Source organism: Phaethon aethereus, assembly GCF_964289735.1.
Source record: "Phaethon aethereus genome assembly, chromosome: 8".
NCBI classification, from domain to species: domain Eukaryota; kingdom Metazoa; phylum Chordata; class Aves; order Phaethontiformes; family Phaethontidae; genus Phaethon; species Phaethon aethereus.
The window spans coordinates 16,960,427-16,985,762 of NC_138584.1; the positions used below are offsets into that span (position 1 = coordinate 16,960,427).

The 25,336-nt window shown below is 37.1% G+C and overlaps 2 protein-coding genes across 2 annotated transcripts in view; one reads left to right on the forward strand and one right to left on the reverse strand.

Annotated features, from left to right (window-relative positions):
* The window catches only part of RPAP2 (RNA polymerase II associated protein 2), a gene marked incomplete at both ends in the record, with an annotated part of 39,677 nt that extends 37,474 nt beyond the window's left edge, over positions 1-2,203 (reverse strand). The window contains 3 exons of the mRNA XM_082002759.1: positions 297-411; positions 1,401-1,446; positions 2,143-2,203. Of these exons, the coding sequence (XP_081858885.1) occupies positions 297-411; positions 1,401-1,446; positions 2,143-2,203 (222 nt within the window). The remainder of the gene's footprint in view (positions 1-296; positions 412-1,400; positions 1,447-2,142) is intronic.
* A 1,839-nt stretch (positions 2,204-4,042) lies between these two features.
* GLMN (glomulin, FKBP associated protein) lies at positions 4,043-24,343 on the forward strand (the record flags this gene model as incomplete). Its single annotated transcript, XM_082002704.1, has 18 exons — positions 4,043-4,598; positions 5,103-5,228; positions 6,658-6,777; positions 7,547-7,655; positions 8,881-9,127; positions 9,629-9,728; positions 12,212-12,399; positions 12,894-12,947; positions 13,758-13,788; positions 14,153-14,242; positions 14,786-14,827; positions 14,913-14,986; positions 15,302-15,386; positions 17,739-17,848; positions 18,976-19,039; positions 22,499-22,622; positions 24,016-24,098; positions 24,236-24,343. The coding sequence occupies exons 1-18, from the start codon at positions 4,533-4,535 to the stop codon at positions 24,341-24,343; spliced, it is 1,821 nt and encodes a 606-aa protein (XP_081858830.1). The 5' UTR covers positions 4,043-4,532.
* Between the last annotated feature and the right edge of the window lie 993 nt (positions 24,344-25,336).

A 25,336-nucleotide genomic window follows, 5' to 3' on the forward strand; every position in this document is an offset into this window, starting at 1 on the left:
AGACAATGCGATATGGACCTAAATTTGTATACTTCACCTATCAGTCCAGAACCACAGACGTATAAACAAAAGCTGTGGTAATAAAGTGAGGATTCATCAATGTATACAGTCCCATAAAACTATGCCATGTTATCACTGCAGAAACCTTGAAAATAAGGCAATTGTCATCAGAGCTGACAAGAGGAAATAAATTATTTGTCTACTTTAAACTGCAGCAAATTTTTCTAAGAGCTAAAAAAAAAAAAAAAAAAAGGAACACTGAGATACAAAGTAGTATAAAAACTTGCAACACCTACAGAATTCAGAAGGAACTCTTCAGTAATGTTCTCTTCCAGGAGCTGTTCAACAATATGCAATGCTTTTTTCTCAAATTCAATCTTCTTTCTCATAGCAGCCTCCAGAGCTGCTTTCCTGTAACAGAACAGACACTGAATGCCACAAAAGGAATACTTCCATAAACAATTCTCCAATTGTATCTTTATCTTTTTTTCTGAAATACAGTAGCTTACATTTTTCTACATCACATCATGTTGGCCAAAAAAAGCAACAAGTAACTGGACTAGTAATTCTGTAATAACCACAAAGGAGTTTCCAACCTTGGTTTGTTTTATTTCCACCCCAGTCAGGAAAAGTATTGACTGCAGTACTTCCATACAAGGTTACCCAACTCTTCTTGCAAGAGAGGGAAACCCAGAACTGGCTGGACAAAGAACGTTGGGACAAACAATTTATGGACTATTGCCAGGAGACTGGGAGCTGGATGAGACATGAAGAGCAGGAAGAAAAAAGGACTGGGGGTACAAAGTAAAGGAAGGAATAAATCAAACAAATTCCACTACAGTAGATTTCATGAGTGTTCCTGAGTCTTGCCACTATTCTACTGTCAGCAAATACCCAGAGAGCAACCATCTAGGAGTCTCCATTCTCTGTATGGCAGTGCTTCCCGCAGAGGTTGTCAACGTACAGTCATTCTGCTGTCTTAACTGATAGAGGTCTATGCTATTCACCTGAAAGTCTAGGTCTGCTAGAGAGTCAAATGAGTATTTAGGTAATTGTCCATGGCAGAAAGTGTTTTTTTTTCATCTCAAGTTTGGTTTTTAAAGTGGAGAAAGAAAAATGCAGGCATGCAAGAAAGTTAAGGTGGCAAAAAGCAAGCACTACATGCTAAGGAAATACAACTTTGGAGGTTACTTTCATAAGCTTTTAGCATATTATACAATGCATGCTGTTAGAAGTTACATAGCATCACTCCAAACAAGCCTGCATGATGTTGATCCTGGCAATCTCCTGAAATTAGTCATGGTACTCTGAGAAAGCAAAAAAACACGCGAGGCAGAGAATACAATTTCAAAGTGAGGCGAAACAACATGGATGCCACATAGCGTTAGTTAGAAATATACCTGCGAGAAGCATCTTCATTCTTCAGAGCAGATGAATGCTTATTTCCTAGAAATCAAATATAGAAATGTAGAAATATAGACATTAGTGTACGTTCTTCCTTTAACAGTGGAAAATATTGGAACCTGAAAAACATTAAAACCTCTAAACTGTAAGCACAATTGAGAGAATTGTTTAGAAACTTGCTTTTGGTGGCTGAGACTGACTTCAGTAAGCTTGTAACCATTCAGCAACTAGTTAGACGCGCTTTTTATAAGCGTGAGGACAGAGAGGCCCAACTCTCGTCGTGTTCTGTTTTATCAGAAAGCTAAAGGAAAAATAATTCTTACAATAACTTTGTGCCAACCACGCTCACCCTGGTTCTCCACTGGCTCTCCAGCCCAGATTTACCTCTGCACCCACTGCTGGGAAACGCTGTCCTCACCTGCCCCACCACCGGATTCTGCTCCGGGCAGGACTCAACACGGCCTCGACGCCGGCACCCTCACCACGGAGCCGCTTTGCCGCCCGCCCTGCCTCCAGACGCTGGTCCCAGCCGCTGCCGCCAAGCCGCCGCTCGCCGGCTCCGACCACAGCCGGTCCGGCCGAGGCCCACCGAGCTCGCAGCAGCGTTTCCGCATTGCCGGCCGCGGCCGTCCCGCCGCTCCCTCCGGTACAACGAGTTGGGTGAATCCGCTGTGCCGGCCTAGAAGGCACAGGGAGAGCCTAAAACGCCGGGACGAGGGAGCGGAGCCTGGAGCCTACCTGCGCGCCGCCGGCTGTGCTTCCCCTTCGCGCCGCCCTGCGGCTTCGCGGCCGCCATCATCGTGGCTGCTCGCTCCCTCCCTCTGACCTGTGACCCAGGAGGCGGAGCTGCCGTCGCGGCGTGGCCCGGACCGGCAGCGGCGGTGGCGGCGCGGTCCTGTGGAGCGGCGGGCGCGGAGGGGGACGGCTGATCGGGGCTGAGGCACTGCGGCGCGGAGCGCGGCTGTACCGGCGGCCCGCTGAGGTGAGGGGGGTGGCCGTGTGATTTTGTAATTCAGCAGCGTGCTAAAGGGTCGCGTGGGCAGACTCCTTGTACTGGCCTGCGCCTTGTACCCCGCCTAGGGATGAGGCTGAGGTATGTGTTTGTCAGAGAGGGAGGAGTTTGGTGAGTATAAGTAGTAGGAGGTTTTACGTGATTCAGATGCTGCCCACTTGCCGCTGAAACCTCTAAAAAGATTTAATTAGAAACTGGATTAAGCATTAGGGTCTGAGACCGTGTGCGAGTTCAGCTGGTAAATCCCTGGAACAACACGGTGGGTGCGCAGGCCACGTTTCTGGGCTTCATTACATTGTAAAGTTACTGGGGGATGAAAATGCAAGAATATTAGGGTTCAAAAGTATATTTAAATTGTTTTGGGGGGATTTGTAGCATCCTGTAAAATGAAGAGCTCAAGTAGCACAATGTGTGGTAATAAAGTATATGATAATGACTAAATTAAAATGACAGGCTAGATACATTGCTAGATTGCAGTGACATAAAAATGTTAAAATAGAGTGTTGAGAATAGGAAGTGAGTTGTTTATTCCTTGAGTAATAAAATTCACATGCAGATGCTTTTTAAGCTTTGTGAATTGCCTGTGTAAACACCCAGGTAGCTTACTTACCTAGATGTTATGTAATGTAGCAGAGGTCAAAGAGAAGAGGAAAGACTGAGGACGTTACATTGAGATGTTTGTATAAATATGGAACTTGAGTGTTTTGATTAATAGTGAGCTAATTATCCAGGTGTAGAGGTAATTGACTCTTAGAGTGAGCATATAACCCGGTTTAGGGACATGGAATTACTTAACTATAAAGATTATGACTGCTGCTATGATACATAATATTTAAGTGTGGCCGGAAGGTTGAGGGAGGTGATTCTGCCCCTCTACTCTGCCCTGGTGAGACCCCAACCTGGAGTCCTGCGTCCAGCTCTGAAACCCTCAGCACAAGAAAAACGTGGACCTGTTGGAGAGGGTCCAGAGGAGGCCACAAAAACGCTCAGAGGGATGGAACACCTCTCCTCTGGGGACAGGCTGAGAGAGTTGGGGTTGTTCAGCCTGGAGAAGAGAAGGCTCCAGGGAGACCTTATTGCAGCCTTCCAGTACTTATAAGAAAGATGAAGACAGACTTTTTATCAGGGCCTGTAGCGATAGGACAAGGGGTATTGGTTTCAAACTAAAAGAGGGCAGATTTAGACTAGATATAAAGAAGAAATTTTTCACGATGAGGATGCTGGAGCAGGTTGCCCAGAGAGGTGGTAAGTGTCCCATCCCTGGAAACATTCCAGGTCAGGTTGGATGGGGCTCTGAGCAACTTGATCTAGTTGAAGATGTCCCTGCTTATTGCAGGGGGTTGGACTAGATGACCTTTCAAGGTCCCTTCCAAACCAAACTATTCTCTATCACATGGATAACCAAGCTTGATTTTATTTGTAATTCATGGTCCTGACTATGTAAAACTTTGTGTGTATTTAACATTGAGTATTTAACTTAATTGTTTTTAACAAGAATGTTTTAAATTATAGTATCTAGAGGTAAAAGGCCACTGAACTAGCACAACCTAGACACTAGAAAGAAATGAATGATACTGCATATGTTATCTTGATTGTACTGTTGATATAAACTGGCATGGTGGTTGGATCAGCTGCGCACATCCCAGGCATCAGGTTACAGTGTTCCAGTCACAGCGGAGCAGGAGTTTTTCTGGTGAGCATAGTCATAGAAAATGTAGTGTATCATGGGCATCCACGCTTGCTACGCAGTGAGCCCAGACTTGCTCTGTATTACCTGCAGTTTTCAGTGTATATGCCCAAGTAGTAGCTGAGGCCTCCTAACTTCTTAAGATGACCCTGATACTACTTGAAAAATTGCTTCCTTGTACAGAGAATGCAGGTAGTTTCCTGTCCGTAATAGTCTCCTGCAGATATGGGGAGTAGAATAATATAGTGTACACTTCTTAAAAATGCGTTTTTCCTGTTTTTTTTTTAAATCATGTGGCCTTCATAATATCTGTGTAGGTTGTTCTTATTCCTCTATTGGCATTTTTTTTTGATAACGTGATTATTTTTCAGTCTCTGTTTTTACTTCATGTGTTTTAATACTGCACTCTCTAATTTATAATAGTTTTCAATGCCAGAAGAAGAAAGTCAAACTATAATGGCAGTTGATGAACTTCAAGCCATAATACAAAGATGTGTAAGTAGTTTTCTTTCCATAAAAGTAACAAGTGTAAGCAGTGTGCGTTTCTCTTAAGATACTATAATTAAAACCAAAATGACCTCAGAACACATGACAGTTGTTAGCAGAGCTCCTCATTGGGCATCCAGGTTCAACCTTCATGTTTCACTGAGTTTTCTGTGGTGCTTATTGCAAGATGCGTGATGACGTTTGCTTCTTGGAGAAAGAAGTGTTCTTGTACTCAACAATACCTGTCTGATGAAACAAAACTCTAGCAGGTTGTTGTAGAAGATACGTCTTCCAAACAACATTTTGTAGTCTAGACTTGGAAAGTTCTATTGAAATACTTCTTTGTCTTCTGTAGGAGCTCTTGGTAGCTTTTTTAATGTGTGAAAGATGTTGTGTAAGAAAAGATAAGTCACAATGAAACTACATTTAATTTTGAAATGAAAGCTTGGGTTTTCTTATTTTTTTATTTGCCTCTTATAAGAATGGAATTAAACATGCATATTTTCTTTCTAGCAAATCCTAGAAGAAGGTGATTTCAAAGGAGAAGATTTTAATTTGTTTCAGGTAGCAGGTCAGAAATGTTTAGAAGATGGGCATGCAGCTCAGTTATTGGAAGTAATTCAAAATGAGAAAAATAAGGTAAGTTTAAGTCTGTACCACATATTACTTGTGCACTAGCACACTGTTAAATAGATAAAATTGCTTATTAAAAAAGGAAAGCTACTTTCACTGTGGAGCAAGGCTGTACATATGAATAGTTAGTAAGTTGCTGTGTGTTAAGTGCACATTCTTGTGTAACTTAAGATAGCTCACAGAAACGAAGTCATCATAATCTTAAAAATAACATTAACTGTGTTTCAGTGAGTTAAGCAAAGAGGAAAGAGAGGACAAGCATAATTAAGAGAAAGTGACAGTGTCCCTCTTTTGCAGGACAGGTTTTCAGTTGGTATACTGGGTCTGGCTGGCATGGAGTTGATTTTCTTCATGGCAGCCTGTACAATGCTGTGTTTTAGATTTGTAACCAAAACTGTTGGTTGATAACAGACCAGTGCTTCAATTATTGCTGATCAGTGCTTGTACAGTGTCAAGGCTGCCTCTGTTTCTCACTCTGCCCCCTCACTAAGCAGGGAAGTTGGGAGGGGACACAGCTGGGACAGCTGACCCGAACTGGTGAAGGAGATACTCCATACCATATAATGTCATGCTCAGCAATAAAAACACATGGGGATGGGCACACATTCCAAAGTAGCTGTTGCTTAGGACTGGCTGGGCATCAGTCTGCTGGCAGGAGTTGGTTTGCATCATTCCCCACGCCCCCCGCCCCGCTTTTGTCCTTATTAAATTGTCCTTATTTCAACCCATGAGTTATTCTCCATTTTTCTCCTCTGATTGTCTCCCCCATTGCACTGGGGGAGCAGAGCAAGCAACCAGCTGGTGGGTGCTTAGTTGCTGTCTGGGGTCAACACACCACAGATGGATCTAATAATATTGGCCAAAACTCTAAGAGCCAACTCAGCTGATGCTAATCTAAGGGATGCTAATGTCTGTGGGCACTTTGGGGAGCTGGGAGAATATACGAAATTGTACACAGATAAATAGGAAGTTCAGAAAGAAAGTGAAGGATGGAATGTTTTGGCAGTGATACATGGGGGTCAAAGTCTGGTTTTGAATTTTGTCAGTTTGAAGTAACTACTGAAGATCTTGATCCCCTCAGGTTAAACATAATTTGTTTAAGCGTTCTTTCTTTCAGAAAAGCTCCTCTACTCAGTCTTGTTTTAAGTGTGTCGTCATACAAATTCTTAGAAATAGATATTGACATGTTAGAATTAATACACTGAAGAAAAGTATAGAAAATATGCATCTGTGTTTATAGGTATGGGGAGTCAATACAATGTATGTCAAGTACAGAACTTAATGGTAATAGATGTTAGATTTTCAATGACTCTATTATGGTGTTGGTTACAACCAGGACATTGATCTGTTGTCTTTTTTGGCCTTCATATGTACAATCTTTCTGGGTTTAGAAGATGTCCAGTTTTGGTTTATTCTCTGAAAATCTGGTTTTTAGGTTATCATCGAGAATATGGGTTGGAATCTCATCTCTCCTCTTGTTAGATGTATTTTCATGTATAAACAGGAAGATGATAAGCGAGAATATTGCTTGAAGATACTAGATCAGTTGGCACAGGTATGTTTTTGAAAAATATGGTTGTATTACAATAATTGTAGGGAAAGAAGAGGTCCTAATTTTCCCTCTGATTTCCAAAGAAAACAAGGCATGAATACTTCTGAGTTTTCTGTCCACTTCCCATAAGTTTTAAACTCATGGGCCAGTTTCATGTGATGTAGACACAGGCTTAGTGTTTTCAGAGATAATTAACCTCTTATAAATTTTGTGAAATTAGTAACTGGGCCAAACAAAGAGACATATCATAACCCAGAAGAAAAGGGCAATTAGAACTCATGAAGTTTTTGATGGCCAGTCAGAGCAGCCACAGCAATACTGCCTCTTGTATACTGCAGATACAGTATGACAATGAGTACCTGATCATTCTGATGGAGTAGTAGGGAAAAAAATTTTAATATCTAGAAAACTCGTTCCCTTTCATTTATGTACTTGAGAAACAAACTGAAAACTCTATAGCTTGAGTTAAATTCACAATGAAGTTTTTCTTTTTTCTCTACTCCTAAGGATTATATTGCTAAGGTACTGTGAGGGTTCTGTAGACCATAGAAATCCAGTTTAGTGTCATTATATGTTTTCAGCTTATATGAAAATGTACACACATACACACTCCACAGTTGATGTTAATTGTAGGAAAGTACTTACTGTTTCATATTTGTTTTCTTAACGTTCTGCTTTCTCAACGTTCGGGAACTTCTGTATTGAAATTTGCCTGTGATGAATATTTAAGCTTATGACCATTTAAAAAATATGCATCGTTCCTCTCCTGCAGCTATGCAATCCGAAGGAACTTTTTCTGGGTTTACTTGAGCAGATTGAGCAGGCCTCTGGAGAGCAAGTGTGCCAAACTGTCATGCTGTTGCTTCAGCCTTTGCAGACGGGTAAGATGCACTTCCTCGTGTGATTTCTGATTTAAATTATTTTCTCATTTATTTATCAAATTAGTTTAGATTTGCTGGAATAGTTTCAGAATAGATCTCTCCTGACAAGCTTTACAGTCTGTTATATTCTGCAAGATAACACAAGGTATAGTTTTCATGCTTATGTCGGCCTTTTAGAAAAAGATTTTAGATGGGATTAATAGCATCAGTTGAAAAAGCAATATTCAGCTACTTCACATCATTTACAAGAATGCGGTCCTGTGACAGCTATATTTAGAAGTGTAAACCATTCATACTGTTGTTACAGAAATAGAGAATTACATGGAATTGTGAAATTCTTCATTATTTAACTTTAAAAATATACACGTCTGTATTTTTATAGTATAAAACTTTTATTTGAGATTGAAGGAGGTTGAAATACTTGATCGGTGGGGGGAAGCATTCTTTGGTCTTGCATATAAAAACTAAAAATGTTCGTTTTGGACACCCACAAAATTGGTAGTAAGTAGTAGTTTCTGTTTTGATATGTGAGATTAAATCAAGTGTCTTGTATCAAGTTTAAGTCTGATTGTAGCAGTCTGAGATGTGTGATTAAATTATGTTGGAATTTAACGAGAGAAGCATTTTGGTAGTTGGAAGTATGGGGTTTTTTGGATAGCCAATCTGCAGTCAGCCTGCACTGAGTGCAGTTTAAGTGGAGAGACCCTTTTGCTACTTCCTCAAGTCTGGGAGCGCCTCTGTTGGTTCTACTTTGGAGTATAGAACAGTTCCGAGCTGCTTCAGGCAGAATCAGATCTCAGCAGAAAGGCTGGGCCATTGCCTCTCGTTTTGCCAAACACAGAAGTAGTCAAGGAATAAAGCAAGAATAAATCAGTTTTCAAAATCAGATAAATGAATATTATTTCACGTAGACTAGTTCTAGAAAGACTGATTTTTTTCATCATGGTGCTACAGAGAAAGGAGGAATGTGTTGAAATGCATGACTGCTTTAATATTTGTCATTCTCAAATATATGGTCATCTTAACTACAGCATATTAAACTAGCCGATGATGTTTAGTCTTGCTGGATTTGCTCATGTGATTCCAGGTATTAGTCCCTCTCCTTCCCTGAAACTAAAGGCTTTCTTATGTAGTCACATTGTTTTTCTTCACGTTTTCTTTCACGTTAAGTAATAACTTAATGTCTCAAAATGTTCTCTCTCTCTCTTTTTTTCCTTTCCCCCAGTGCTTTTGAAACTTCAGAACAAGAAGGCCTACTCAGTGGGTTTATCTTTGGCCATGATTATGAATCAGCTTACTCCCTTACCTGTACCTTATACAAAACAACAACTACAAGAAGATAAACTTGGTCTCTGTCAATGTTGTAATGCAGTGGTGGACTTTGCGAAACCTTTTGTGAATGAAGTTGTTAAAAACATGGAAAAGTCATCAGAATACGATGACATGGAGCTGAAAGAAGAATTATTAAAATTGTGAGAGTTTTATGTTAGTGTAATATGTTCATATAACTTAACAAAATGAACAGCAGTTCATTATTACATAGGCAGTTAAATAAATCATCTTACTAGTGTTTTATAATGCTGTCAACTTATATTAACTAAAGTGGTATTTCAAAAAAGAAAAACCCTAAATATGCCTTACATATTTATTAAGTGAGAGAAGAAAGGTTAAAATAATAATTACTGTTTTCTTTAGTACAGAGAAATGGTAAAGAAATATTAGTCTCTGTGCTGTGAAACTGTTTTGGTAGTCTTCTGCTTCTCCTCAAATTTACAACAGTGATGATAATCATACTCTGGAGGCGAAGTCTAAGGGATGCTCCCACAGCAGATGTTCTTTTTTATTCTTCTTGGAATATCAGGAATAGCAGCAGCTAATATGAGTATAGACTTTATTCTTGGTCATCAGTGACACTATTATAGTCTGTATTTGTGACCTTCGGAGTGAAACTAAGTCACCAATTTTTATTTCAGCTGTATGAAGAGCCTGAAATACCCATTATTGACAGCTCCGCTTGAACAACTTGAAGACATTGAAGAACATCCCTTTCGGCATTTTGCAACTGAAATTATAGTAAGTGCAGTGAAAATTCATTACAGTGTTTGCAAAACCAGTGGTTTAATTCAGAATTACCTATAATTCATTCTAGAGCTCATTTTGCTTCCTTTATTCGTTAGTGGGATGATTTACTGGGCCTTGCAAGATAATGCAAGTAGCTAAAGGTCTAGAACAGTTCCCATCAGTGGAAATTACAAATCTTGCAAGCACAGTTTTGCTCCTTATAAACCAGTTTGGACTGCTTTCTGAATCATCAACTGCTACTTTGCTGTAACTGCTTTTTCTTCATGATGTGTGAATTTATTAGACTATCTAAAAGATTGTCTTTGCTGCGGTATTACGTCAAGGCAAAATCTACTTTACCTTTAATCCAGGTGTTGCACAGAGAGAAATCTCTAATGTGCCTAGTGCAGTGCCAGCTGACTACTAAAGAATATAAATTGATGTTTGACTACTGCTGCTAGTATAGCTGGAAATTCAGTGGGAACATGTCCACTCCATGCTACCAATGCAGTTACTCTGATTTTGAATGTTTTACATTGCAGCTGTGTTTTATTAGAGCAAGACTATTGTGAGTATAGATAATTTTATTTAAATTTGCAGCAAAACCAAGCTTTATAAGGACATAGTCGAGTACAGTCCATGTGTATGTTGGAACACGCAATACATGCAAGTTTTCAGAAATAGGACTAGGTGTGATTAAATAAAGTTACACCAAGTAGACCTGTGCTTTGTTCACATTTTCAATGTGGTAAAGAATATCTCCTGTCTTGCACATATCTAAAGGTAGTGGCTTGACCCCAGCTGGCAGCTAAACCCCCACACAGTCACTCACTTAGCCCCCCAGCAGAATGGAGAAGAAAATCTGAAGGGCAAAAGCAAGAAAACCTCATGGATTGAGAAAAAGGCAATTTAATAAGTGAAGGGGAAAAAAACCCAAAACAGGTGATGCAATGGCAGTCACTCACCACCTCCCACCAACAGACTGATGCCCTGCCAGTCTCTGAATAGCAGTTAATCTGAAAAATACTACCTCCCCCCTGCAGTTTGCTGCTGAGCATGATGTTATATGGTATGGAATAGCTCTTTGATCAGTTCAGGTCAGCTGTCCCAGCTGTGTCCCCTCTCTGATTCTCACCCACCCTCTACCCGCTTGCTGAGCGGCAGAGTAAGAAACAGAAGGCCTTGACACTGTGCAAGCACTGTTCAGCAACAGCTGAAATACTGGCATGTCACCAACACTGTTCTGGTCACCAATCTAAAACACAGCACCATAATGGGCTGCCATGAAGAAAATAAACTCCAGACCTAGTCTACCAAATTTAAAGTACTTGTAAGTATCGGTTGGCTCTAATTTTCAAATGTGTGGTTATGCAATTATTTGTGTTGGGCTAATGAAATGAAGGAACGTTCTTGACAGCCAGGTGCTGGATTATTTTATAACAATTTATTCAGAAGCATGCTGGTAAATCTTATAATGAAATATAAGGGTGGAAAATATTCCCAGTACTAAATGGAGTCTTCCCTCAGGATAGCCAGTGGGCCACTAGTTGGGTAACACTGAATAGACAGTAACAGCTCATTTGTATCAAGATTGCAGTTGTTTTATTAACTATGGATACACTTGTTTCTCATGTTAATATGGACTGTATGAAAGAATAGAGTTAAGTTTGAGCTTTGCACTTTGTTCTACCTTGTTATCCCTAGTTAAAGGAGGAAAATTCACAAGTCGAATACAGAAAGACAAAAGTCAAAGAATGCCTGGAGCTATGTAAGAGGGAAATGGAAGTTACAGAGAAGGTAGAGTCGGGGTGAAGCTGGCTGAGGGACAGAGGAAATCCAACTATAGGAAGAAGATGGCTGAAATGGCTGTGAACTATGAACTAGGAAGTTAGAAGAAAGACAGCTTTATCATACAGTGGAGTAATTAGTCCTAGAAGAGCAGAGAGACTGGGTCAGGGTGTCATTTTGGGGAAGGGACTTGATGAGTTTCAAAAGGAAGACTTGGAGCCAGCTGGGATGAGGAAAGCCCATGTAAATATACTATATATAAGTGTGTGCAAATGTGCATGCATGCAGAAGAAGTCTGGAAGTTTCCATGTGATACAACTCTTGTTTCTTCTCCAATTTGTGTTTAAAAATCTAAGCATTTTTGTACACAAAATTCTATATCCAAATGTTAAGATTGTAAAGTGAAGCACACTAAGCAGTTAGCAAAACTTCTGGTTGTTTTTCAACCGTAATTAGGTTTTCCATCATGATCACATCCATTTTTTTCCACAGCATGTCTCATCATTGGATGGAACTGCTGTGTGGATCAGTCGGGGTTGTGCAACGAAAGAGAATCTTGGCTGAGACCTTTACTTCATTTATTGCAGGACTTTTAGGATGTGCAGTAAAGGAGGCAGGGATTACCAGAAGATGATCTCATGGTTAAGATAGTTGAAGGGTACTCTAAAAAACCTGGCTTTTTATCCTGCCTCTCCTTTCTTTTTTAGGACATTTTGTGGGATATAAGAGAATTGATACCATTGGTATTTTTACATCGTAAAGGCAAAAGTCCACACTGGGAGAATCAAGAGTTTGCAGACATAGAGCGAAATAATTCCGCAGATTCTTTGGCATGTCTGTCATATCTGATGTTTGTTCAGCATTTTGGTATTGATTGCTTTCCAATGGTATTTAGGTAAGAACTATTCTTCCTCACTTAAAATAAGTCTGTACTTTGAAGTTTCTTTCTGAGCAGAGGAAGACCTTTTATTTGTGAATAGTTACACATGAAAACTGTGTGTTTCACTAGTAATTGTTTTATGTCAACCTTAATGCATTTATATTTTATGTAGCTTATATTATATACATAAGAACATACTCTAGTCCTGCAGATTACTCTATTACAGTTTAATTTTAGATGAGCTATGCTTTTAAAGAAACTGGTAGGATTAGTCACATGCTGAAAATTAACATGTATTAAATTTTCAGTTGCGTATTTATAGACAGTTTACATGTAAGAGTTATTAACAGCAGGTTGACTTACTATTTCGTGTCTATTTCAAAATTATTAATTTTATAAAGATATTTTTATAACTTAAAAAAAAAAGACTAATCCTGTCAAGTATATTAAGCATGTGCAAATGTATATGGCTTATGCTGTTTAATGTAAACCTAATTTTTCTCTTTTAGTCCATCATACCTTCTGCAATACAATATGACGCATATTGGAGTGCTGCTGAAAAGGTAGGGTTTATGGTATTTGAAGTTCTAGATAGTGAGTGTGATCTTTTTATAGTAATTCATAGAATCAAGTTTCAAATATACCAGATAAGTTCAGAGGAGGATAAAATGGCAAGTTCCGCAACACGATGGTTTCTTTTACTAAGAAGTATAAAGAGTGGTCTAAAATATTTAGTTATTGTTTTCAGCTTGTATTGTGATAGCATTTTTAGAAACTTTTATTCTGAAAATGCAAAATTAAGATCTTTTAAACACATGCAGATTAAAGGTCAGGCTTTCTAAAGGAAACCAGATTTTTCTATATCTTGTGATTATTTCACCTTTCATAAGCATCAGTGTTGACCAAATAGTTTCTAGCACACCTATAGAAGGGAAATTTCCCATTATAACTGCTTACCATTTCCTGGTAGAACTTAAACGAAACTTCTTGGTTTCTTTAGTTTAGTTTAGTGTTTTTCTTAGGATTGCAGAACTATGCAAATGGAATAATCTAGGAAAAGTTTCATTTTCTTTGTTAATCAAGGTCTGTGAGATACGAGATGCTGCTTTTGAGCATTTATAAATATGAGAGGGGAGGGTGTGGTGTGTAATTTTTGACCCTGAAGAGAGGAGTGTGATTTTCAAGTCTTCATCAGCCAGTTTATTCTAAAAATCTTTGAGAGGAATAATGAAGATACTATATTTAGAAAATAGAATGGAAATTGTTGAGGGACAAGTGCTTTTTGATCTGTTCTAGCATTTCTTTTGAAATACCAACAGTGTCTTTTTAATTAACAACTTAAATTTGATAATATTTCTTTTTTTTTTTCCTAGAACAGAAGAATCTATGTTATCTAAAGGACTTGTAAGTTTTCTTTTAATCACATTTTCAGTGTTAGAATGTTTATTTTTTCCAGTTTAAGTAATGGTAAAACTTCAGTATCCCTTTCTAAGAAAGGCACAAATGACAGTTCAGGTAATAGTTTCGGAAATATTTAGAGGCTTAATTAGGTATTCTTCAATTATACAAACACTTATATTTATTGAACTTTACATAGATGCATAAATGTTTAAATTACCATTATCACTTATATTTGTAGCTCCTAAGAACTATGGATAAGCAAATGAGCATTTATAGTGAAGGTGGTTTTAGCCATGAAATGTTAAGCATATAGATTAACGTCTTATATATGTGCAAAACGTTGGCAGCTTTTTTTTTCCCCCTGCAGGATCTGTTTGAGAGCTGTTTATTGAGAATTGAAGATAACAGCCTTCTCCATCAGTACTTAGAATTAAGAGATTTTATTAACATACCTCAGGTAATAAGAAGCAATGTACAGAAGTCTTTAAAGTTTTATTATAAATAATATCTAGCTGTCATCTAGGTGTTTTAGACATATTACTGAACCTTTATACACTTGTGTCATTAAATTGAAACCTTTAGTTTCTTGCTATACAGAGTTGATTGTCTTTTCTACCCACTACAGCATGAAGTTTCAGTGACAGTTAAAATATACTTAGTGTATGTACAGGCCACTGAGGCAGGTGGGCAGTGATCTTAGCTGAAAGATGATGCTTGCTCATTTTTTCCTCGCAAATCTGCTGCTTGACTACATTATTATTTGGACCCAACAGTACAAGAACAGTAGTCTTGTGTATCAGCCCTAGGATTTCAACCACTGAAGCTAATGTGAATTTCTCTGATGAGAATCTTCTCGTAGGCATGGTTTTGTGGGCTGTGGTTTTTTGGGTTTGGTTGTTTTGTTACAGTTTTTGTAATGTCTTGAGTAGGTTTTAGTTAGTGTGATGTAATGTAATAATCTATATGTGATTAGAATTATGTTTTCTTTGTCCAATTGCAGGATTTGGTGAAAGTTATGACCCTTTGTCCCATAGAGCATCTGGTATGTAATGGGACCTACAAAATCAGTTAAGTGCTGAATTTATTTGAGTAGAGTTAATCTGATAATATCTTTTTTTTTTCTTTAGAGAAAGAAGAGTTTAAATATTTTGCAGTTGTTCATAGACAAGTTTGATGCAGAGGGAAAATATACATTATTCAGGTATGCATCCAAGTTACTGTAGATTGTACAATATCAGCCTTATTGCAGCTTAATTGTATAAACACAAAGATTTCTGACAGTTGCTATCTGGTAAACCACATTATAATTTTACTGTGTTAATTTTTAGATAAATAATGAATTCCATTTGCCTCGCATAGAATCAGCTCTCATGAAAACTAGTGTTTAAAGGTTACATGATCATCTTACTTTTCTGTGGTAAAGCTCATACTTAGATGACATGGCCTTATTCACTAAGTTTTGAGCTAACTATATAGGCAGTTTTGAAGATGTAATATCTTGTTTGTTTGTTTGCAGGTGTTTACTGAAGACAAGCAACCATGCTGGTGTGGAAGGATACATTATTAAAAATATAAAAGATCAGATTCACTTATCGTTAACGGTGAGGCTATTACCACTAAAAAAACAAGTTGTCGTCTCAAAATTCTATCAGTATTATATTGAGAAAATGTGTACAGCTTAAGCTTTGAGTGGTGCATTAAAATCACTTTGAAAAGAAACAAAAGATTGGGGAATAATATAATTAAAATATTAATTTGGCTTTTTTCTGCATATGTATTTTAACATTAGAATTTTACTAATGTATTTTTAATTGCACAATCTTACTGTATTTTTCTAAGAAGTTATTATTACCTTTTCCGTGTTTGAAAATACATGCTTCTTTCTTAAAGAGGAACTTCTCAGTATTTTGTTTTATCCTTACAGTTCCTCATTTCTTGAATATAATTCAAATGCTACAGTCCAGACAGAATTACTAATTTTTTTGTTTTTATGATGACAGCATTATGAATGCTTCACAAATGTTAAATTCATCAGAAAGTGTTGAGCTCGATCAAAGCTATGTAAAACTCTTATTTTATAATTATTTATACCAGGAAGTTGGAAAAATTAATTAATTAAAAAGTAATTATTAACTCTTTCTCTCTGTTATTTTTTTTCCTGTTTTAAACTGCGTAGGGCCTTTTTCAACCCAAATTTGGTTCTAAAGGCTGCTGCTTTTTGTCAAATAGGATGATATAGTAAATTTATGCATATTTTATGCTAGTATAATTATGTTAGAAAACAGTGAATTACTGTTTATTAGATGATAGTCTGTCCTGTATATTGAACCAGAAGGTGTGAAGAAGGTGATAATATGAAAATTGTTCCAAAAGGGGCTTGCACTAAAATTGAATAAGTAAAAGTATATTCTGAAATTTCCTTACTAATTAATTTTTTGACTATGCAGCTTCAGAATTCTCTTGATATATTTATTCCATGTAGAGGTCCCTGGCTGTGAAAAAAAAAAATTATTTTAAAATTTCATTTTAATTGAATATTTTCAATATTTGGATATTCTAAGTTTGCTGCAAAGAATTCTGCTATGGACATAATGATAACATGACATAATTTGCTATTGCTCTCCATTTATTTCATCTTAGGTTTTGTGCCCAGTTAGTCTTACTGTTTCCACATCCCTCATCTGATCTGACTTATCAGACAGTTAACATTTCTCATCTCCTTATCTAATCTCAGTTTTCTTTCCAATCCCTTTCTGGCTTTGGCTCGGTTTCCTCTCTAGCCCAGCTTTTGCCCTGTGTGTGCTATCTCTTTCCCCCAACCTTCCCCACCTTTACCTGAGATAAGGACTTTGCCAACATGGGATCTTTGCAATAACTCCATACTCCTAGCTTCGTTGTGCTGACATGAAAGAGCCTTTTGAAGGGGCCGTGAAACTTTCAGAGAGAAGTGTGCTCTCTTGCTCTTTGGGAGTGACGGGCACACCCTTAAGTTAGCACCAGTGCAGTGACGCTCAGCCATCCTCACTGAGGAGGGAACTGTCAGAGGTCTTAGCTGGAAGACTTGAAAAAACTTCTGCTAAGCAAGTGAGAGAGGCATTTTTTGTTGTTTTGCCCCTCCTCACTTCATTATTTGTTGTAATTTAGGAGAATTTTTGTGAAAATAGCTAATGGTTGGTCTGTGATGCAGAGGGCATCAGAATAATTACGTTCTGCCGCTTCAGAACCTGGTACTCTTTATCTTATGCTTAAATGATTCTCCCTTCTGTCCTCTACCCCCCCCTCTTTCAAAAGAAGGTAACTGTATGTCCTTCTTCCATCAAAGAACCATAGAGTTGAAAGTGTACCTTACTTGCAAGCATTGCTAGTTGTGGGTTTAGAAATGTATAAAGAATACTTAAAAGACCCGATCCTCAAGGTCAGGTTGAACGGGGCTCTGAGCAACCTAATGTAGTTGAAGATGTCCCTGCTCACTGCAGGGGGGTTGGACTAGATGACCTTTAATGGTCCCTTCCAACCCAAAAATTCAAAGCTTCTATGATCTTTAAAAAAACATAAATTGTGACACTACTGTTAAGAAATTAATAGAGTCCCTGGTGAAGGTAGCTAATTGTTCTATACCTCAGTATAAAAAAGAGTGCCTAGTACAATTTGCTAAGTTTCTGTAAACAAATATTAACTATATATATGGTGATATGGTGAAGAGGTGAAGAATCTATTCTGGTGAAACTGAAAAGAACAGCTTGGCACGAAGAGACAAAGTAGGGAGAATTATGAAGAGACTAGTTTGTATACTTCAATCACATGTAGTAATTGGAAAATACTCTTCCAGTGTTTCTTGGGTGTTTTTTTTCTTTTCTGTTTTCCCAAAATTGTTCTTAAACTATTTAAGATTTAAGATATCTTTAAGATTTAAATTTTGCACTCAGCTAAACTTTTTGTATAATTTTTTTCAGAAGGCATGTGACAACATTTGGTTTACAGGACATCACCTGATCTCTCTCCTAGATTTAGTGCTTTTGCTTCCAGAAGGTGCTGAGACAGATCTTCTGCAAAACTCAGATAGGTGAGTTGTAATCACAGTTAGAGGCTTTTCTCCTTTTTTTTAATTCTTTAAAAAGACTTAAGACTACCTTACTACAATGGGAGGTATGCTCTCATGTAATCAAGGTGGTGACAGCATCAATATATTTTAAAATTTTGGCACTAAAAATGGAATTGATCACTTATTTCAGCCATCCTTTCAACTAACTCTGTATAGAAGAATGTCACAATGCTATTACATTGATTTTAACAGTAAGAAAGGAATTCCTCCTTATATCCCTGAGGATATAAGGCCTCAGATGTCAAATTACTAATGGGTGAAGCATTGTTTCTTCAGGACTGTATGGTTTGTCAGCTTTCTGCAGAAGTAATTGAAGGGAACAAAAGAAATGTGGTATGTTGTCTTATGTGACACAGGCGAATAACAACTATCAGATACAACTTTTTGTTGCCTTTTTGAGGCTGTTTCACAGATTGCTGCTGGTAATCCAGTATCTAATGAGTGGGAACACAGAGCCACCTGAATAGCAAATATTTGCATTAAGTAATATAAAAATAACACGAGATGTCTCTGAAAATATCCGCTATAGGACAACTCTCTTCCTATATGATGAGTAAAGGTTGGGCTTGTAAGTCAGTAGGGTGATAGTGTCCAGATGGACACATAACTACTTAAAAACCCAGATGTGTGATCTAGAATTGTTCTCTTTATCTGGAAAAAGCAATAAACAGTTTCTACTAAAAAGAAAGGTAAAACAAAACCAAAAACATGTTTTTAAAAAGCACTCAAAAGTAAAAAATCAATACAGTAATAGAGACTGTCACACTAGTTTCACATCAACTTTGGATCACCAGTGATGCATATTACAAATTCTGTAACAAGGTTCTATCTCTTCAGAGAACACTGTCCCTCACAGTCACCAGCCTTCTCCAGTCTGCTGACAGTTCTCAACTTACTGGCAGTGTCAGCTGTTGTAACACGGATGTTACTGCACACAGGTGCTCTAGAGGAAGTTATATTGCTGAACAGATGAGTGGTTGCATTTTGTGCAAATGGCTACTTTTATGATGTCTGCCTAATGGACCTTAAATTATTATCCCTGTAATATAAATCTGTGTTCTAAATAATAGTGTATTTTTAATTCATAGGATTATGGCGTCACTAAATCTACTGAGATACTTAGTCATTAAGGATTGTGAAAGTGATAATCAAGTAAGTACTAATTGATTTGAAAATGATTGATTAGCTAAGGGCTGAGATTTGGATTCACGTGAATGCTCTTATGCTTGATTGAAAAACATGGTTTTTTTAAATTTTTCTTTGCAATGGTCAGTAATCCAGAGGTGATGTTTTTATTAGCCACATTAGGAGATATGTGATGTGTTATTTTTATTCTGATGAAATTTTATTGCATTCATACCTAACTGTTACTGTAAAGAAGCTAATTCTTTTACTGTGCCTGATGGACTGTGGTCTATGTCCATAATTTTAGAGTATGTCACCATAAAATAACATCTCTATCAAGTATTCCCATGAGGAAAAAAATATTTGTAACTCTTGCTTATTTATTTGGTGGTATCCCTCAAGCCTCCAAGTGAATTTCTTTATAATAATAGTAATACAAACCTTTGCAGTTCAAGTTTATTTTATTCATGTTTAGGCAAAATACTTTTTGTGCAATACGCTAAAAGTTAATAGTATGAAGAATTCTCAGAAAGTATTTAATAATAATATTTTAATAGTTTTTAGCTGTGCAAACAGTATTCTATATTTACAGGAACAGTGCAGCTGCATGGTAGGTACATGTTAAAAAGCTTCTCTAGGTATTATTGTCTGTAAGATCCATCTGCTGAAGTAACAAACGGAATGTCCAGACCTATCCAATTTTCTGCTATGTCACTGTACTGGATATAGCCTAGAATGTTTTATGCATAAAGGTAACTTGCCAGCGTAAACTGCCCATCACTGTGGTTTACCTATGTTTATATTACAGGTATACCACTTTACCTTCATTTCTCCTGTGTGTGGATGTTTGAATGTAGATATTTCAGAAATACTCTGCATATTTAAACTTCACAATATATTTAAAAAATTGAAACTGCTCCTACGTATTTCACCAACCTAATATTATGCTACCTCAGTTTAAAGCAGAATTTTATGGCTTTAGTTGTAATCCCCACCTCTTCCTGGTCTGTTTTCTTTATCTCTTTTTCTGTCTGAAGCAGTCAGCAACATTTGTTACTGGTAGATCAGTGCAAACTGTATTTGTTATTCAACTGCTGTATGGCTTTTCAATGTAGTATATTACAATGGATCTGCTGGTTTTGTGTACAGTCAGTCCTGTCCACCTGCAGCTGATGGAAGTGTGTCTCTGGATACTCAAGAGGAAACTTGTTCGAATTTCACAACTGGGTCGATTACATGTATTCCATATTCTAGCAGCTGATTTATAAGTGCTCTGACTTGGATTGCGTCACCACAGCATTGAAGAGCCGATGGAACTATTTGTGTTTAGTTTAGAGCTTACATTCCCCTACCAAATGGCTACTTATTCTAATAGTAAATGCAGCTTCTGTTGACTCTTTCAAATCATGGTGTTCCACCATTCTTCTAATTTATGCAATTCAGTAGCTTTTCATCCACTATGGCATGTAGCAAACATCACCTGGTCTAGTTGAAGATGTCCCTGCTCATTGCCGGGGGGTTGGACTAGATGACCTCTAAAGGTCCTTTCCAACCCAAACTATTCTTTCATTTCCTTAGTACTAGATGTTTTGATTTTTGCATTAAAATATTTATTTAAATTAGTGACAGTTTAAAGAAAAATTGCTTTTCAGTTTTAAAGTACAGTAAAGCCTTTCCTGACTTGAATAAACAATGTCATGGTCAGATAAATATTCTAACCAGCAGATTAAGTATCCAAAGATGTTTTGTCGTTCTCCTCCAGCTCCTCAACTTTCTTTATGATTTGGAATAATGAAATTCAGCATATAATTTTCTGCTAAAATACAGAAAAAAATCTGATCTACTTTTACAGCACTTTGAGATCTATGAATACAAGTTTTAAAGTGCCTAATGATGTTATTAGTCTAAGTAGAATAATAATAGATAGCTTGCACTGATTACCAAAACCGTAATGAAAATGAGCAGTAAAAATAGCTTTCAATTGGTGCATTTCTAATTTACTATGTATGTAATTAGTTAGTTTTGATAGACTCCGTCTGTTTCTCAGCTTTATGGAGTGATTACTTATTTAAGTGCTCATTATGGTCCACTCGGTTTCATAAAAATGCATAGCTTTGTAAGAAAAGAGAGAATTCCTCTTTTATTAAAATTTATACATAGTAGCACACAATTGCTGTAACAGTGCTGTCTAATACCTGGCATAAAGAATGTCCCTACAGTTTGAGGAGAAAATAGCTTCTCCTCAAAACTTCACCTCTTCTGAAGTTTTCCCTTAAATTTAAGCCCTGCCAGTTCTTCTTGACTTCTTCGCTGTCTCCCTTCATATAGTGCAAGTGGGGCAGAAAGAAAATGCCTCCTTTCCTGTCGGTTCAGATGTTTTGATTTTTGTGTAACAAGCACTTTCATTAATCAAGTTTAAAAATTGATATTTTTGTGGAAAGTTTTTTTCTTCATTTTTAGCCCCATTCTAGTGGAAGTAATTACAAGTTTTCTTATTTGAGCAGTTAACTTTGTGTCATTTAGCATTAAAATTTGGTGAGTTTTCTGCTGTAATCAACAATAACTTTAATATTTTTATCATCCTTACACTGCCTTTTGAGGATACTGCCTGAAGAAAGGAGTCATATAAATGGCTCCTCTATCTAAAGACACAAAGACTGCTTTGTATTTGTTTCCTTCTACAGCAGTTTTGTAACTAAAAACTTACAAGGTGCCAAGGCAGCGTTTTGTGTGGAGTAACCTTCAACAGCCTTGCTTTTGAGCATATTTTCCTTGTATCCCTTGCTTCCTGAGTGCCATTATTGTACACTCCTCCTTTCACCCATGCCAAACTGGGGACAAGTTCATGGTCACTTTGGCTACTGTGCCTAAGGGTGGGGTAGCAGCAGATCCAGTAACATCCTACAATGATTTTTAAACTGAATGCGATATAGACAAGACCCTTATATATTTGGAGAGCATGACATTTGTTAGAGCTTTCATTTGGCATTGCAATCGAGTCTTAATTCAGGAACGTGAATTTAACTATTTGTGCTGGTTTGCTGCTGAACTATCTTAGAGGAATCTACAACTGCTGTTTACTCACTGTAGAGATTCTAGCCTGAGAAAGTGGCTAGTACTTCCCCAGCATAGTAAGATCATTTCAGATTTGCTTACAAGAACAAGGTGAAAATGTGCATTTCCATTGCTGTAGTTATCAGGCTACATAAGAAGCTTGGTGCCCCTCCCCTTTTTTTTGACTGCTTCATCCTCCAATTTTTAACAAATAATATTGAAAAGGTAAGAGAGAGGGAGGGGAACCTAAATATCCATCGTGATGCTTATTCATGCTTAAATGAATGAGTCTAAATTCTTTTTTTTTTTTTTTTCCCCTCCCAGCAGAGAAGTGTATGTTATAAAGACTAGTCCAAAAACTTGTGCTTGAAAACTTAGATTGCAATGCTTCATTAAAACTAATTTGTAACTGTCTCTGTTGTGTTTGAATAGACTGGTGTATGGACTGTGCTTGCCAAGATTGAGCAGAATTTTTTAAAACCACTGCATGTAGGACTCAATATGTCAAAAGCGCACTATGAAGCAGAAATAAGGAATAAGAAAGAAAACAGAAGAGGTTAGTGTTTTTTTTTTCCTTAGCTTTGTTCCTATTCAGAAACTTTTGGAAATCCTTTGGAAACAAATAATTGGTGAGTGCTGTACAGATAATGTTTTATTTAACTGTTGACACTATTCCAAACGTAAAATAATAATTCATTAGTTGCTATATTTGATACTAATAATTTTCATGATTGGTCAGAAAAATCTGAACTTGTTTATCTCTCATCACATTTGTAAACCGTATGGAAACCTGGTAGAAATGTCACATGAAGACCTTCAAAACTTGCTCTGCATTTATAGTTTTAAGGTTAGGCAGGAGCATCCAAGTCTCTGTGAATATATAGCCCTTAGGTTTTTTAATAGGTGTGGGGAGGTTAACATGCGAGGAAATAATTTACACAGCAAAGAGCTGCTCTCCTAAAGCCTGAAGGATTATATTCTGGATTTTTTTAATTTTTTTTTTTTTTTAATCTGACACACAGAATCCGCTCTGGGTTAAGCAGCCACATCCCACAGGGCATAAGACCTGTAGCGGCTCTAGGCCATGTCTGTGTATGTCAGATCCTCTGTTCCTTTGTGGTCTCCAGTATAATTAAGACAGCCCAAGGAACTTGCTTCTGCTACCAAAAATGTCAGCATGGCTTTTTGCCCCTAGATTTACCCTCTTGTGCTGTTGTACACTATGTAAGTATGAGGCAGAGAAGGGGCATTTTTCTGAAGGCAGCCTGTGGATATCCCTCTAAAGCAAATCCTTTAAAGAAAAAGTTTCTTGATTCATTTTAAGTACCTCTTACATTCCTCTAGCCTTTGACAAAGAATAGAGATTTGAGTTCAGGAGAGAACATCTAACTCGTAACAGTAAATGGGTTAGCCTTTTTCTCCCGATGTATAAACTGTAAGCATTATGTTGAACTTCAGCTATGTGGCCTGAATGTAAGAGGTGTTTCCCCTTAGTTTTCAGACTGGTCCTTGTAGTTTTGCCTGCTGCACGAAATCAGCCTGAAACAGAGAAGCCTGCAGCTTTTTCTTAAGAAAATAAGTATTTCATGTCTGGACTCATTAAGTCAAGCTAAAGAACCTCCTACTATCTCTCTGGATGTGGAAATATTAAAAATGTATCAAAAACTACTAGAGTTAAGAATTGTTTTTTCCTTTTAAGGCGCATTTCAGCTACATCAAATTCTTTTGAGTTGCAGATACTGCCTGTTTAGTAATGTAGTCCTGTGATACAGAAAGCAGAAAGAGAGCAGCCAGTTCCAACTGTCTTCCTCTTAAGGTTCAGCACCTTCTGTCCTGTGTTTGGTAAATCCCTAGGTTTGTGTTTAACAATTACTGTCTAGAAATGCTAATATATGAAATATTCTTTTCATTCTAAAAGTTATGTGAAACTTGATTATTTTCTTCTACAGAGGCACACAGTTCTAACACAGTCTGCTCTGTAACTGTCAGTGGGGAAAAGATGCCTGCCATGACTACTGAAATGCAGCTTCAGGTGAGTTTGCATTTCCTTCAGAGTTATTCAGAAGGATTTAAATTTTCTTTTCAATTTGGAGACAAACGTACATGTACAGTAAGTAAAAAAAAAAATTATTCTAATAAAAATAACATTAATCTCTTTTGTCATTTCAGGTTTTACACTCAGCTCTCTTCACATTTGATTTAATAGAAAGTGTTCTAGCTCGAGTAGAAGAACTTATTGAAGTGAAAATAAAAGCTGTAATGGATGAAAATAGTTAGGTCAGCTGAAGTATTGTAATTAATGTACTTCTTAGAAGATCATTCTGACTATGAGGCTTCCAGCCTTTAAAGAAGAGCAATTAAGAGTGGCCTCTAGAAGAATTGCAAATGCTGCTCATCATATGCCTTGTTGCTGTTCTTTTTTTCTTTTGCTATTGTTGTGATTCATAGAGATGGCCTACTTACTAAAGTGCTCCTCTTCAGAATTTGATGCTTTTTCTTAAGCTTGGAAACTGAAAACAAGGAGGGGGTTTGTTCTTATGCTGTGGCAAGGAGGTATGGTTGCGTGTCTATTTTTCTGTTCATTTTCAAAATTTGTTAGATAATAGTTGCTGGCTGGTGTTGTGAATGACAAAGGTTTTTATAAAGTGACTGGAGAACCATTAATTAAAAAGCACTGTTTAAGCACAAGCTATTTTTATTAGCACTTTTTAATGTTGACAAACAAGCTCCTCTATCTACAAACAGGACTGTAAGATATAGATAGGTAATAGTAGAAACACTATGGCAAATGAAACCAGCTTTAAAGAAAAACACATCAACTTTGAGCCAAATAAGATGTTAAAACTTAGTAACACAACGGATATACATTGTGGTTTTTAACACCAAGTGTTAAGACTTCATACATACACCTGTTTATGCATGGGAAATGTGTATTTTAGAATTGCTTTGATCATCCTTATCTTTAACGTTAAAGTTTTCTGTAAGGTATGTTAAATGTTTTGGGAAATTATTATAAACAGATGAGCTCCTAAGTTCAGAATCCAGTTAAAAATAAGGATGGCTTTTCTATAGTGCAGTTAAACCACTTTTTTTTTTTTCTTAGAATGCACATTTGGTATAACATACACTATTTTTCACTGTGTAGTTATTTCATACAAAATTTTCATTCCAAATGCATAAGTTGTATATACAGTCTTTTGAAATGTAACTGTATTTTGAAGAGCATTCTATATTTTGTTTAAAATGTAGACACTCTATTTATGAATAAAA